Consider the following 14,260-nt stretch of genomic DNA (forward strand, 5'->3'; position numbering starts at 1 on the left):
TTTTAGTAATAAATTTAAAAGTCTATATAAAAAGGCCCTTCTATGCATATCAATTCAGAGAAAAATTGTTCATACTTCATAACGTCATTTTGCGAAAATGAAAAAATAACGATCACTCTTAAGAGAGCGGAAACGATCGTACGCCCGACTAGCACTTCGTTTTCTTAAGTATTTCCCGTTAAAAAGTATTGTGATAATGTTTGGTCAGTCACTTATATGGAAAAAGATATTGTGAATCATTCTTACATTACTTTGGATTGCTTTGTATGTATTTTGTACTTTGTCTAACGTTTTACGTATACAAATGTTCTTTCAGGTGATTACGTGAATTCACATTTTGTGAGGAATTAATATTTAAGATAATGTTCAAGGAAAAATAACATTTAAAAATAGGTCAACATGAAAATGTATGAGGACCTTATTATAACAACGCCCGATGAACATATTTACAGTGAGCATACATATGACACGGTTGACGTAAGAAATAGTTTAAAAATTCCGGTCAAGTGGAAAACAAAACGTCGTGTGATCGTCCTCCTTGTTTTTATCTTTGCTTTTACGACAGTATTCACAGCACTACTCATAATCAAAGGTTGGTACAATTATGTTAAATACACTGTTGATAATTTTTTTAATTTTTGTCAGATGATAAAGGAGTAAAAACCCGGTAGGGTTTTCCTTTTTTATTTCTCGCATTTCAATATTCTTATTGTAATAACTCAGAAATATACAAAGGTTGAAGTTGTTTTTTTTTTGCATTTTCTCCGAATAGAATTGAATCCAATTTCCACTTCACTTTTGTTTTACTCGCATATTCCAAATCAGGAAGCGGTTAAGTAGTGGTCCATAAAAGAATCATGCAAAATCCAAATTTGAGACACACTTCATGAAAGGCTACAAATGTTTATTTTTGTCAATCAGTTGTTATATCGGTGTACTTGAAAGGAATGAGAAACATTTTTCATTTTCTGTCTTACCAGGACAAATAATTGACATACAGTAGATTATGGCAGATAATATTGGAGTTATCTCCCTCAACTTGAGTTTTATAATGCATTCTATAGAATTAATATCTCACCTTCTAAGAGTCCATGTTAAAACTCTATATAAATTGCTTCATAATTCTATATCTTAAATAAGATTTCAGATTATTTTCTGTGTAGGTTTTCCACCCATGAATCACATTTTGCATGTTTCTTATATGTAGTGGTACTTGAAATCTATTGAACTTGATAATTAAAAAGCCGTTATATCATATTTTAAACCTTTTTGAACAATTTTAATTATACCCTGGATCCATATTTCATTAAGCACAAAACGTTGCTGAAGACAATTTTGAAAACCTTTTATCAATCTTTCATATTATTTTTACTTTATGCATGGACGTACTTCTTATACCAAAAAGAATAAATTTGTACCTGAAAATCTATTTAGTCATATCCTACTTCCCAGTAGAATTTATGCTTTGTTTTAAAATGTCCATCTTAAGAAACAAACAGGTAGAAATTCAAAAGCAGCCACCACATCTATCAAAACTGCAGCTTTCAGAAATCTGTTGGCATTTATGGTTTGGTTATATGAATAACCTTAAAAAATTGTAAGACGAACATCTGTTTACACATGCAGCTGTGATGCCGAGAATTTGATTGAATATTGAAAGACTTTTTATTCAATGAGCTCTGGTAAAAATAAATTCTGGAAAAATTGGTCTTAACTATTTGGCCATCGCGTAGAATTAAAACAAGTTTATCATAAGGATATCACGAATTTAAGACAAATTTGTCATTATGCGGTAACGTCATTGATTTATGCCTGAGTGTTACAGCAATTTGTGTATAGCTAAAAACAGAAACCTTTAAAAACAGAAATTATATTGGGCTGTATGTTTTATTTGTTAAAATTATGTAATTACCGGCAAGAGATAGCACGTACGTATATATAGCTGACTATAATAGGTCCCGCAGCAATATATGAGATATTTGCAAGTTCCATGTATTTTTCATTTGAGTTTACTTTTCTTTTCAGAAAAAATGTCAAACACTAATGACACAACTTACAACCAACAAACGACTTCGCCATTCCCTCGGGGAATAACGAGGACTCAAATAAATGATACAGACAAATCAGGTAAATCAATAAAACTGCAATTTGTTAATAATCAATGGGAAACCTTGCTGGATGTGTAATTAATAATCATCGTGAATTTCATATTTTTACTTTATTTCACTTTATTTAGGAAGCAGTAGTTTACCGATGTTCAAATCTCATATTTCGATTAGTAAGATACAAATCAAGGTAACAAAAAAAACTGAATTGCATGAACTACTAAAGGAGCGAGATCGACTGCTTCGACAGGGTAAGCTAGCACGCATGCATTACCCACCATGCGAATCCATTTAAATAGAAATAAAAGTAACCGCTCGAATCTTTGCTTTTAAAAAGTGTCATACAAGAAAGGTTGTTTACATGATTGCTGTAAGGTATTAAGTATAGCATGACATATATTGGCAAGTAAGAATTTTTTTTCTTTATCAAAATTTCGATTTCACAATTATGTGCCAGTCTTTGTAAGAATCAGGCAATTTAAAATAATTTCAAAACATGGTCGGAAAAAAAACGCACCGACCTAATCATCCTTTTTTGAAGTTACCCTCATCATGAGTTAGAAATGGTAAGTTTTTCGTTTCTTCGTGTCTGGTAATTCGAGAAATCTCTAGATAACTTTTGGTTAGAATAATAGCAGGAAAAGGAAACGAATGGTTTATTCGTGCATCATTATACATTTTGAATTTAAATTAATGTCTAATTGAGCGGGTTTACTGCCTGATTCTTATGCAGACTGGCACTTAATCACTTTTATCTACAGTAAGTTGGACATTAAGGAAAGGATAATATTTTTTGGGTTTTTTTATTGCTAGTATTTGAGCATTTCATAGCTTTAACATATTGTAGATTCATTATTACTCGTGGAATACCAATTTTCGTGGATTTCATGGGGATTTGTGAACCACGAATGTAAGGGTTCAGTGAAGTACAAATTCCCAATAGGCTTGTATGCAAATTTTGGCAAACCACAAAAGTTAAGTATCCACGAAAATACAATCTTTCCTCAATCCACGAAAATGTGTAACCACAAATGAATTCACCGTAAATGGATTGGTGGATTGGTGTGAAGCGTTCACTGGCAATTATTATATACATATCTGGATGAGAAAATGTTAGTGTGATATAAATATGAACCATCCTTTGTATTATACCCACACGCTAAGCAGAAATATAACGTGCTCGTTCAAAAGGCTTCATAAAAAAACATATACGTAATGACGATAACTCACACTGTCAATTGCCCTTAGTGAGCTGATAAAACATAAAGGCATTGCCTAATTTGTACAGTTTGTTCTTATACGTGTCTCAAATTAGAGAGAGTCGGCTGCTCCCAAACATGTTAAACTCCGCCATATTCTATGTTTATATCTAACGCCTGGAGTTTGAAATCAAGTAGTTGTCGTTGGTCGCTGTCTGTCTTACTAATATTCAGTGATAATTAGGCCGTTGGTATTCTCATTTGAGTTGTATAATATTTTGTCATCCCAGACCTCTATTGCTAATCATACGTATTAATTTTGCTTTCTGATTAAGGCCGAACGGTGTCTTGTAATTATTCCGATCATTGTCTTGATCTTTAAGGGATGGTTGTCTCTTTTGTTACCAAACTACAACGACAACCACAGAATAACAGACTCCTGAAAGGGGACAGACACATAAAGAAGGAGGCGTGGTTAGACATTTTATGAGCGCTGAACCGTCCCCTAACCTGGGACCGTTTTGTAAAAACACAACCTAAGAACAAACTATACAAATCAGTTGCAAAAGGCTTATCTCAATAGATCGAAACGAGGCTTAAAAACAACTTACATAAAAAAAAATAATTACACACAGCACCGATATAAGAGTATTCGCAGTAACTGAAAGCTAGTTAAAAGGCAAGTACAACTAATAAATAAATCATGTTCTCCCATCCTAAAGTTTCAATCAATACATATCCAACGGAAATCATTATCAGTCTCAGAAACGCATGACCTATGTCTTCTTCTGAAGCCTATGCAGGTTTTGCTTTCATTTACTAACTTTCTTTCGAATAAATACTATATTTCACCAAATGTTTGCGCTCTTTTCTGAATATTTGCCAAAAAATGACAAACTTGTTTAATTCGTCAGGTATCTAAGCATTTTCTATGTCGTCATTATAACGAAATCAAAGAGCTAATTTTCGACATTTAAATTTGAACTATAAAAAACATAGAAAAAGAATATCAAATGTTGGTTATCAAATATAAAGAAAGTGTGAAGAAAGGTCAAATATCTGACTAGAATTAATAATAAACTATATTGTTCAAGAAACTAGTCACATGTTCCTGTATACATTTTAGGTGTAAACTGTACAACTGGCTGGATAACAACTTCTGGTTTGAGATCCTGCTATCTTTTCAGTAACGATGACGATGCAACAGATTGGAAAGGAGCGCAGGTAGTGATACTTTTGCTTTTCGATACCGGTTTTTTCAAGAATAATGAAATTTGATAAAAAAAAATTATATATAATTCATGTTAAAGTGAAAACTCTTATGGGTGTAACGAAGTGTAATATGAATAATTGCGTTAATTATGTTGTCATATCCTGAAAAATAAGGCTCGTTTATTATTATATTGCAATTGAATAACTCTAGTAGATATCAAGTAATATGAAATTTATATTCGATTTGAAACCTGTAAATATATAGAAACTTTGGAATAGTATTTATAAACAAAATGTTTGATATAGCGAGCAAGGAAATATGCAGAGATACAAAAATCTAAATGACACATGGAAAAGACACTAGAAATAATTATGAATTTTAGTAGACACATCTCTCATTTATAACGAGTTATATGAATTTTAATCATGAGCAATAAAATAGAATAGCCATAAGAGACGACCAATTAATTTGGTATGGTGGGGAGGATGATTTCGAAGTTGAATAACTTAGCCTGGTAAGAACTGAAAATAAACTTTGTACGAGAAAGGGTGAAAAAGAATATTCTGCAGTACAAAATGCAGGGAATAATTGAGTACAAAAGTGAAAATAAATTTTCGCGTGGCGAAGGCTCGGAAAGAAAATAAGCATGCGTAGCAGCAGATAAAAATAAATTATCAATCCAGACACTATCCTCCTGGCCCTACCAGATTATCAAATGGTCGTCCTCTAACAGAATGACAATTAATTATAATGACTGCCAATGTGTACAAAAGAGATCTCTGTACATAAAAATCTAAATAGGCATTTCGATTAAACCTAAAGCTCGCTTAATTTCAGTTAATGTTAAAAAAAAACAATTAACGCGCAAAAAAAGTCACATGCGAAAATCGGAAACAAAAACAAAAATAAGCTGGATCCATAATAGAACGCCCAAGCTGCTCTGTCAGAGATGTGTAATCAAGAGACTACACTGCCTTCAATTTGATTATATATATTTGATATTTACGATGATTCAATACTTGCAAGTTACAGAATCGAGAGAAGATAACAATTCGTATGAATTATAGTGATTAATGAATGTGTAATGATTTAGAACTATAATCGAATCAAAATGATAACGACTGTTTTTAACACAATATACACGAACGATGGATTGCATTGCAATGTTTTATTGACATCCTTTCCGAATGAGCTTATTAAAAGATATCACTATAATTGACTAGGAATAAATTTAAATTTGAAAAGCCCATAAATTGCTGTAAAAATTAGGAAGAGAGTTGCCTTTAATATTGAATTTTTGACATCTGAAGCGAAAAAGTTAATGCAAGGGATGTATGATAATGACAGAATTTATTGAAATTATTAAGTAATTATTGCACCGGAAAGTTATACAATGTTGTTGAAAGCAGGATTTCGTGGCAAATTGGATATAATCAAACCGTGTGAGGGAATATTACTTTGGCCAGTTTTGCCTTTTTTTTGTGTATGAATTTCAAAAGATCTATTAAATTCTTAGCTCAGCAAATTTACCTTGGAACGTATTTTGCACAACTTTTCGGAATTTTTTGTTTTCAATGCCCTTCAACTTTGTATTTAATGGGATTTTCCAACTGCCCAGATTCGAGCACCTTATGTAGACGAAACGCGTGCCTGGTGTGACAAATTAAATGCCTAGTATCTTTGACGGGAAAAAGTGGCAAAATGGTAATTGCTATTTGGCAATACTCATTATTATTTAGTTGATTACATTAAAGATTTCACAAAAATAAAATGAAAAAAAATAGTTTCCTACTGTTTTCTAAGCAATATTTTCAAAAAATCTTAACTAATAATGCTTTGCGAAGTTAAAGACTTAAGATGAGTTTTGTTTACATTGAACTACTTTTGACCTAATTATGACCCTTGGAATAAAACAATTCCAGAAAAATGACTCATTCCCAGTTTTCAAAGCAGATCAAAAACAAATACGTTGTATATAATTTTATACTGGAGCTCTTGGTTTAATAGGTTCCTTGTGAGCAGCAACCTTCTACCTAGGAAATCATGATAGGAAATGCAAGCTCTAATATATAGTCCAAATAGAAATGAAAAGTTCACAATTGGGAAGCTGAACTCATCCCTTTTATTGTAAAGTTTTGTTCTCAACCGACCCTCATTGTCAATTTCCAGATGTAAGTCAAAATGAGAGGCAGACTGTATCTGTAGTCAAAAAAACTCTCCCGAGTTTAAAATTATCATTGTTTAATGTTTAGTTGTATTAAGGACATTACTATCATTGTTTAATGTTTTAGTTGTATCTAGTATATTACAACAGAATAACTCATCATAGATACCAGGATACAAAAAAAAAATCTATTTTATATACAAAAAATTGAGAAATTCTATCTACTCAACATGTAATATATTTTACGAGATAAGATGCTCGTAAAGACTGTAGTATTATTTTGGAAAGTATCTTAAAATCTGTGGTATCTGTAAAATTAGGCTGTGTGTTAATGCAGTGTAAAAATATATAAGTGAATGAAAATATCAGTATATAAATTTCGTGCGTCCGAATCGCTATTCTTAATTTTCCTTCATCAGAAAGAATTGTACAAATGACAATTCATTTTTCACTTCTGTATTGAAATGAATTATCATATTTATATATAAGCTGTTTATGAACCGTTGAATTTTTCGAAATACTTAGGATTTTCTATCCCAGTAATAGAGTATCTAACATGTATTTGGCATAACCTTTAGAAATTTGGGGTCCTCAGTGATCTTCAAATTCGTACTCTATTTGGTTTTTTAGCTGCTTTATTCGAGAACTTGCAGTTTGTGATGTTCTTTCACGTGATTTCATTTGGCCTTCCAATTGCTTTGATTCGAGCGCCACTGATGAGTCTTTTGTAGACGGAACGCTCGTCTGGTGTACAATATTATATGCCTGGTATCTTTGATAGGCTTTTGTTTAATATATATCTGTGCTGGTTTAAAGAAGTTAGAGTGACCAAGATTATTTTAATGAATACATGTGACGAGTGAAAAATTAACAGCATCATTCATTAAGGCTGAATTTATTTCATGCTTTTTTTAAAAATCACGCAAAATTGATAATTTACATACATGAAGCATGTTCTTTTTCAGTCAGAATGCCATAAACTCGGCGGATCATTAACAGATGTTGAAACGATCATTGAATTGAATTTTCTAAATGATCAACTATTGATTCGGTCTGGATATGGTAAATTCTATATATATTCTTTAAACTCTAAGACATTATGAAATGAATTTAAAACAAGTCAAATGTTTGACGCCCTACAGAAAATCAAATGTATTGCATATTATGTTTTTTTTCATCTAAGCGACCATATCATCATAAAATACTTTTTTTAAAACAAAAAACATCATAAGGCATGTATACTCTATACATAGATTTTGCTCTTTAGTTTTAAAATTGAACTCAAATTTGTTATTGTCTGTGATTCCAGTTTATATCTGAAGTGAAGTTCAAAAAGAAAAATTAAATACGTGCATTTCACTGGAAAGCAAATTAAAAGTTGTATGTAACATCCTAGGTTTTTTAGCTCACCTTTCCAAAGGAAATGTGAGCTTTTGCCATCACTTGGCGTCCATTGTCGTCCGTCGTCGTCCGTCGTCGTCCGCCCTCTGTAAACTATTTCAAATATCTTCTCCTCTGAAACTACTGAACCAATTCCAACCAAACTTAAGCTGAATGATGCGTAGGGTATCTTGAATAAAGTTTGTGTTTTATTTTCTGTTTCGTCAAAATACATGACCGCTATGGCTAATAATAGAACATAGGGGTAAAATGCAGTTTTTGGCTTATATCTTAAAAACTAAAGCATTTAGAGCAAATTTGATATGGGGTAAAACTGTTTATTAGGTCAAGTTCTATAAGCCCTGAAATTTTCAGACGAATCTAGTTTGCTTACTTTAAAAAAAATCTTCTCCTTTGAAACTGCTGAATCAATTTCAGCTAAACTTCAGCTGAATGAGTTTCAGAGTTTCAGAGTATCTAGTATAAATTTTGTATTTTATTTCCTTGTACGTCAAGAAACATAGCCACTATGGCTAAAATGGAACATAGGGGTAAAATGCTTTTTTTTGCTTTTGAAGAAAATATGACAGATACAAAGAACATTTAAATGGCATTTTTAAGCCACTCATTAATATATATTGAAAAGCAAAAATAATCATTGATGAAAGATTTAAGCAAGAAATTACAGGTGAGCGATTCAGGCTCTTGAGAGCCTCTTGTTTAATTCTATTTTCTTAAAAATGTGATACAGAACTCTCTGCGGGTAACACGTTATCTAGTCTTCTTTTCACTTTTTTTCCTTTTTTAACCTATTGTTTTGTTCAGTTGGCACTTTTCAAAAAATTGTACAGAATTTAACTTTGTTTCATATAAAGAAATACCTAGAATGAATAAGCAATGTTGGATACAGCATGACAAAACTACATTTTGTCAAAATAATTAAAAAATATTAAGTAACTTTAAAAGGACAAAAAATGCATGTTGGTGGAAAACTTGAATATTTCAGCTTACCTATTTTTTTAAGAATATTGGATAGGCGGAACAGACAACGGAACAGAAGATAGATTTAGATGGGAACCGAGCGAGCAACCATTCAATGTAACAAACTGGGGTCCTGGCGAGCCGAACAATCTCGGTAATATCGAGCATTGTGTCGATTACAGGGAATTAAAGTGGAACGACGCTTCATGCGATATCAAAATTAAATACATATGTGAAATTAAGGTAATACAAACCCGATCATCAGAGATACCACGTTTATTTTTGTACGCTAGACGCTTGTTTCGTCTACATAAGACTCACCAGTGGCGCTCGAATCAAAGCAATTTGAAGGCCAATGGAAATCACGTCAAAGAGCATTAATAACTCCAAATTCTTACAGTCTATTTTTCGAACTTGCACCCGTTTATATTTGAAATGCTATATCTTTGTTACTGTTGAGATATACCGACAGGTGAGGTTAAAACTCCACCAGGCAAAGTTTCCATAGGTATTTGGGTGTCTTTTTACTCTTTGTTCATATAGCCCCTTGCATATTCTGGTATTTTGGTATTGAAAAACATTAACGGTACATATTTTACTGCATCAGATGCTGCAGATGCTAGGGACACTGTTACTCATATTTTAGAGAAAGATAATATCGAAAAGGTTCCATACTCTATCTAAAGAAAATATGAATAGTTTGTGTACTTTCTTATTTTAATTCGGCAACCAAGAAGTTTAATTTTGCCCAAATTAGCATAGGATACAAAATTGGAAATCATGTATTAGATTTCTTACAACATGTCCTTTTATGGAATAATCGCTGGATCTTTAATGTTCCAATGACTTTATAAATCACAAATTTAAAAAAAAAATTTATTCAGACTTAAAACAAAAAAAAATCTCAAATGGGGTCAACCACAGAGTAACAATTTCATTACTTTGTCCAATAGTTTTTTCTGTGAACTGGTTATGAAAATCCCATCTTGCATTTTACAGTCAGTTTTGTGGTGGCTGTTACTGTCTTCGAGTTGTAAATTGCAGGGACAAAGGATACATAAAACTTTTTAAATAACATTCCTTTTGAGTCGGACTTTTATTATTTTTTTAAGTTTTATCTTGTCAAAGTTTATGGCAGTCAACCAAAGGATTTTGCGTACCTTTTACGGTTTCCGATCTATAAGGGGTCTTAATCGCATTTTTACATAGTATGTATAAAATCTTAGTTTTCATTCAATTTGGTTGGGAGTATATAAACATGCTAATTTCCGTTGAAATCTTTTGCTTAAGTGGGACGTTTTGCGGCCTGACATCAATTGTTCCAATTAGGCTCGTTTGCAAACATTTTTCAAAATGTATCCAGTATAAATAATATTGCTATTTTTGATATATTTTGAAGTTTTAAACATTTTGTTCTCTACTTTTGTCTTTGAGTTAATCGTAGCATGAGAGATATGTCAACGTAATTAGCAGGCTTTTACGGTTTCCAAGCTGACATGTTTGAACAAGCAAATTATTACCTTTTAATCAAATTACAATTTCGGTATGGAGACTTATCCTTAATATACATTCGATAAATAAAATGTGCTGTAATGTGTACTTTTATTTGTTCGAATTTAAACTGTTTGTCCATCAATCCGTCCGTCCGTTCACACATCAAGTAGACACAAGTTAACAAACTAAAATAAAATTAACACTCAGAGGTTATTATGGAGACATATTACTCACCTGCTAAATAAGGGTTTATCGTACTAATTACAAATCAATATCATTCCAATTTAATTGCATGCGAAATAAAATTAATCTTGTACGCTGGGCATGTGAGATAAATGAGAACTAAACCGAGCTATTTAAACCACCTAAGACAAACTTAAATTCAGGGTATTCTACTGTGACTTGACTATAGGTGTTGCTGTTTACCGTTACCTATTGTTCAACCAGATTGTAAAATTGACAATACAATTGGGATAATACAAATTAAATTAACCAGTTGGTATTGTTAGAATTGAGTCTACCTTGATGCTACCTGTACTGTTTTTTTATTCACCTAACCAAACCTTACAGCATGCTTTTTTCCTGAAGTTTTTCTTCACCTAAGGTTATTCTATTATAAAATTGATAGGGAAGAAAATATTATTGGTTTTTATTGTTTTAAATCCCCAATATAAATGATTTATCTAACTTTGACCCAAAAATCTAAATCAGTAAAAGATTTCCTTAACTGCATGTTAACATGTATGAAAATTAAAACTGTTTAACATAATAAATGAATCTTTAATTTTTTAACCCTTATACATAGTATTGTCCAGTTGTCGGTGAAACTAGAATAGCTATTCAGGTGTTTTCAGTTTCAGTTTTCAGATGGATAAGTTATGCATTTCTTTATATATCCATTCAAATTTTTTATTTGGAATATTACCCAAAGTGTTTGAAATCTATTTATTTTATTTGAATTCACTTCTTAAGATGCCTTTAGTTTTGCTTCTTAAAATGTGACTTGTTTTTTTTCTCCAAGAATGGATTGTCATGAATGTATCAAGGAGGAAATAATTCATTCAAAATGTTTTTTGTGGCTTATACATGATGATGTACATGTAAAATTCGAAATAATTTTGGAGTATACCTTGCAGTGTTTATCTTTGAATTTATTAGGATTTTTGTGCATAAAAAAACTGTGTTCACTCAAGGGAATTCACTTTTTATAAGATGGGATTTAGTGAATCTAAAAGGTAAAAAAAAATCAAAACTGGAATGCAAGAAGGAGAAATAAGTTTATCCAACTTGTTTCTGTGGCTTTGACATGTGATTTTGAAAATAATCATTATAAAATTATGAATCTAATATGAAGATGATTCACCTGTTTAAATGGGTTATATATCATAGAAAATGAAATGAAATGTGAATACAGTGGATATAGTGGCTATAGTCAAATCTAGTGATAAAGTATAAAATAAAAGTAAAATATTCCCCAAAAAAACGTGAGGATAACAATTTTGAATGTGATATTGGAAATAATCATTATAAAATTTGGTATCTTATATTGTTTAATTGGGACAAATATCATGGGAAATGAAATAAAAACTGTAAACTCAAGTGATATAGTGAAAAAAAATATCCCAAAATATCTGTAAAGTGAGGGTAATTATTTTGAATGTGATATTGGAAATAATCAAAAATTTCAAAATTTCTGGATCTAATATAAAGATTCGGCGCCTGTTTAATTGTGATAGATATCATGGGAAATTAAACAGAATACTGTGGATATAAAAGAAAATCTAGTGATATAGTGAAAAATGTTAGAAAAATATTCCAAAAGTTAATAAAATCAGGAAAGTATTTTAAAATCATTTCAAATAGTGAAACTGGAATACTGGATGGGATATCAAATATCAATGTCAATAAATAAAACTTTATTCATAACTATTATTTTTGATTTTCACTATGCATAAATAAAGGCAACAGTAGTATACCGCTGTTCGAAAACTCATAAATCGATAGAGATAAAAACAAATTCGGGTTACAAACTAAAACTGAGGGAAACGCATCAAATATAAGAGGAAAACAACGACACAACAAAAACACAACATTAAAATGTAACACACACAGAAACGAACTATAATATAACAATGGCCATTTTCCTGACTTGGTACAGGACATTTTAAGAAAAAAATGGTGGGTTGAACCTGGTTTTGTGGCATGCCAAACCTCCCGACCAACCAGTGACGCTAAGATGAAAAAAGTTTGAAAGCCAAAACAAGTACAAAGCTGAAGAGCACCGAGGACCAAAACTTCCAAAAAGTTGCGCCCAACACTGCCAGGGTTTTCTACCTGGGACAAGAACATCCTTATTATTTAGAATAATATATAATTTTGCAAACAGTAAATTTTATATAATGACTATATAATAGATATACATGATAAAACCAAAGTGGGGACTAACTATAGAATAAAAACGGATACATTACATAAAACAACTTAATCCAACACATAAAAAAATACACAGCCGAGTTAGCCAAAGCCAAAGCCTCAACGCACAAAGTGACGTCACATTTGAAATTCGAAATGAACACTTTGTACAAGGCTCATGTCAATAAGTATTGAACAAATGTCTAAATGAAGGAATGCACTAATGTGTTGTGGTGTTTATAAATTATTGAAATTATGAAATAATTAAGATTTCCGCAAGAGAAAAAAACCAATTTGAGTTATCTCCCATCAGAAAATCCAAGCACTCATAGTATTTGGCTATTAAAACATTAAGAGGAAATGTAGTGCATTATATGACATGCAATTAAATACCCTGCAAGATAAAACATATACATTCTTGTTCCAGCTTGCTTAGTCCTAATTTTTGAAATAACAGCAAATAAAAATCTCTCTTTTCCCTTTCAAAATTTTGTGTTCAAATGGCAATTGTATGGTCAATTACTTCAAGGAATACATTCATTTCAATGAAAAAAGACTGTAGTTACAATGTTTATTTCCTTTACTTGTTTTAGGATTATCATATGAAAAACATTGGGAGATGAATTTTAAAACAATCTGCAGTTTTTAACAAATATTAGAACATGAAATAAGTTTGCATCTTGTAGTCATACTCTAGCTTTATTTATACCATTTATACTAATTTATACTGTATGCATGTTACGTATACAAAGACAAAAGTTGAAGCTTGAATGTCACAATGGATAACTTTTGAAAGACCTATCCCAGTTACACCACAACAGTAACAAATGAACAGATGAAGTGATAGGACAGCACCCAGGTAGACTCTAAATGCATGAGTGATCATCTATTCACCAATTCTAACAATACCAACTGGTTAATTTAAATGTCCCAATTGTATTTTCAATTTTACAATCTGGTTGAACAATAGGTAAAGGTAAACAGCAACACCTATAGTCAAGTCACAGTAACCTAACTTGGTTTCAGTCCATCTACGTAATTGTTTACAGCCATAGTTTATTGTGTATATCTTAGGATTTCACATTACTGTTTTTTACGTTTTGCAAAGTAGATAACTATATCAACGTTGACATGAAAGAATTTGTTTATTTCTGACAAGTGATTGTTTTATATGTTTTTTATAGGTTTAAATGGATATGAGAGGAGGAAAGATACAGATGTTGAATACTGATAAATATATTTATATGAAAATGACGGTTCATTTAAATATTTACATTGATTGTAAAGTATAAATAAAATGAAATGTATGGTA

At 31.3% G+C, this 14,260-nt stretch overlaps 1 protein-coding gene across 2 annotated transcripts; it reads left to right on the top strand.

Moving 5' to 3' along the window:
• Nucleotides 1-204: 204 nt before the first annotated feature.
• LOC127700486 (perlucin-like protein) lies at nt 205-14,260 on the top strand. Of its 2 annotated transcripts, none has more exons than XM_052203986.1 (6): nt 205-592; nt 2,026-2,127; nt 4,431-4,528; nt 7,647-7,743; nt 9,086-9,285; nt 14,133-14,260. In XM_052203986.1, the coding sequence occupies exons 1-6, from the start codon at nt 400-402 to the stop codon at nt 14,136-14,138; spliced, it is 696 nt and encodes a 231-aa protein (XP_052059946.1). In that variant the 5' UTR covers nt 205-399; the 3' UTR covers nt 14,139-14,260. The 2 variants fall into 2 exon arrangements, with proteins under 2 accessions (XP_052059946.1, XP_052059947.1); XM_052203987.1 differs by having other exon boundaries at nt 9,086-9,196.

The sequence above is a fragment of the Mytilus californianus genome, unplaced genomic scaffold (assembly GCF_021869535.1).
Source record: "Mytilus californianus isolate M0D057914Y unplaced genomic scaffold, xbMytCali1.0.p SCAF_5, whole genome shotgun sequence".
In the NCBI taxonomy this organism is placed as follows: domain Eukaryota; kingdom Metazoa; phylum Mollusca; class Bivalvia; order Mytilida; family Mytilidae; genus Mytilus; species Mytilus californianus.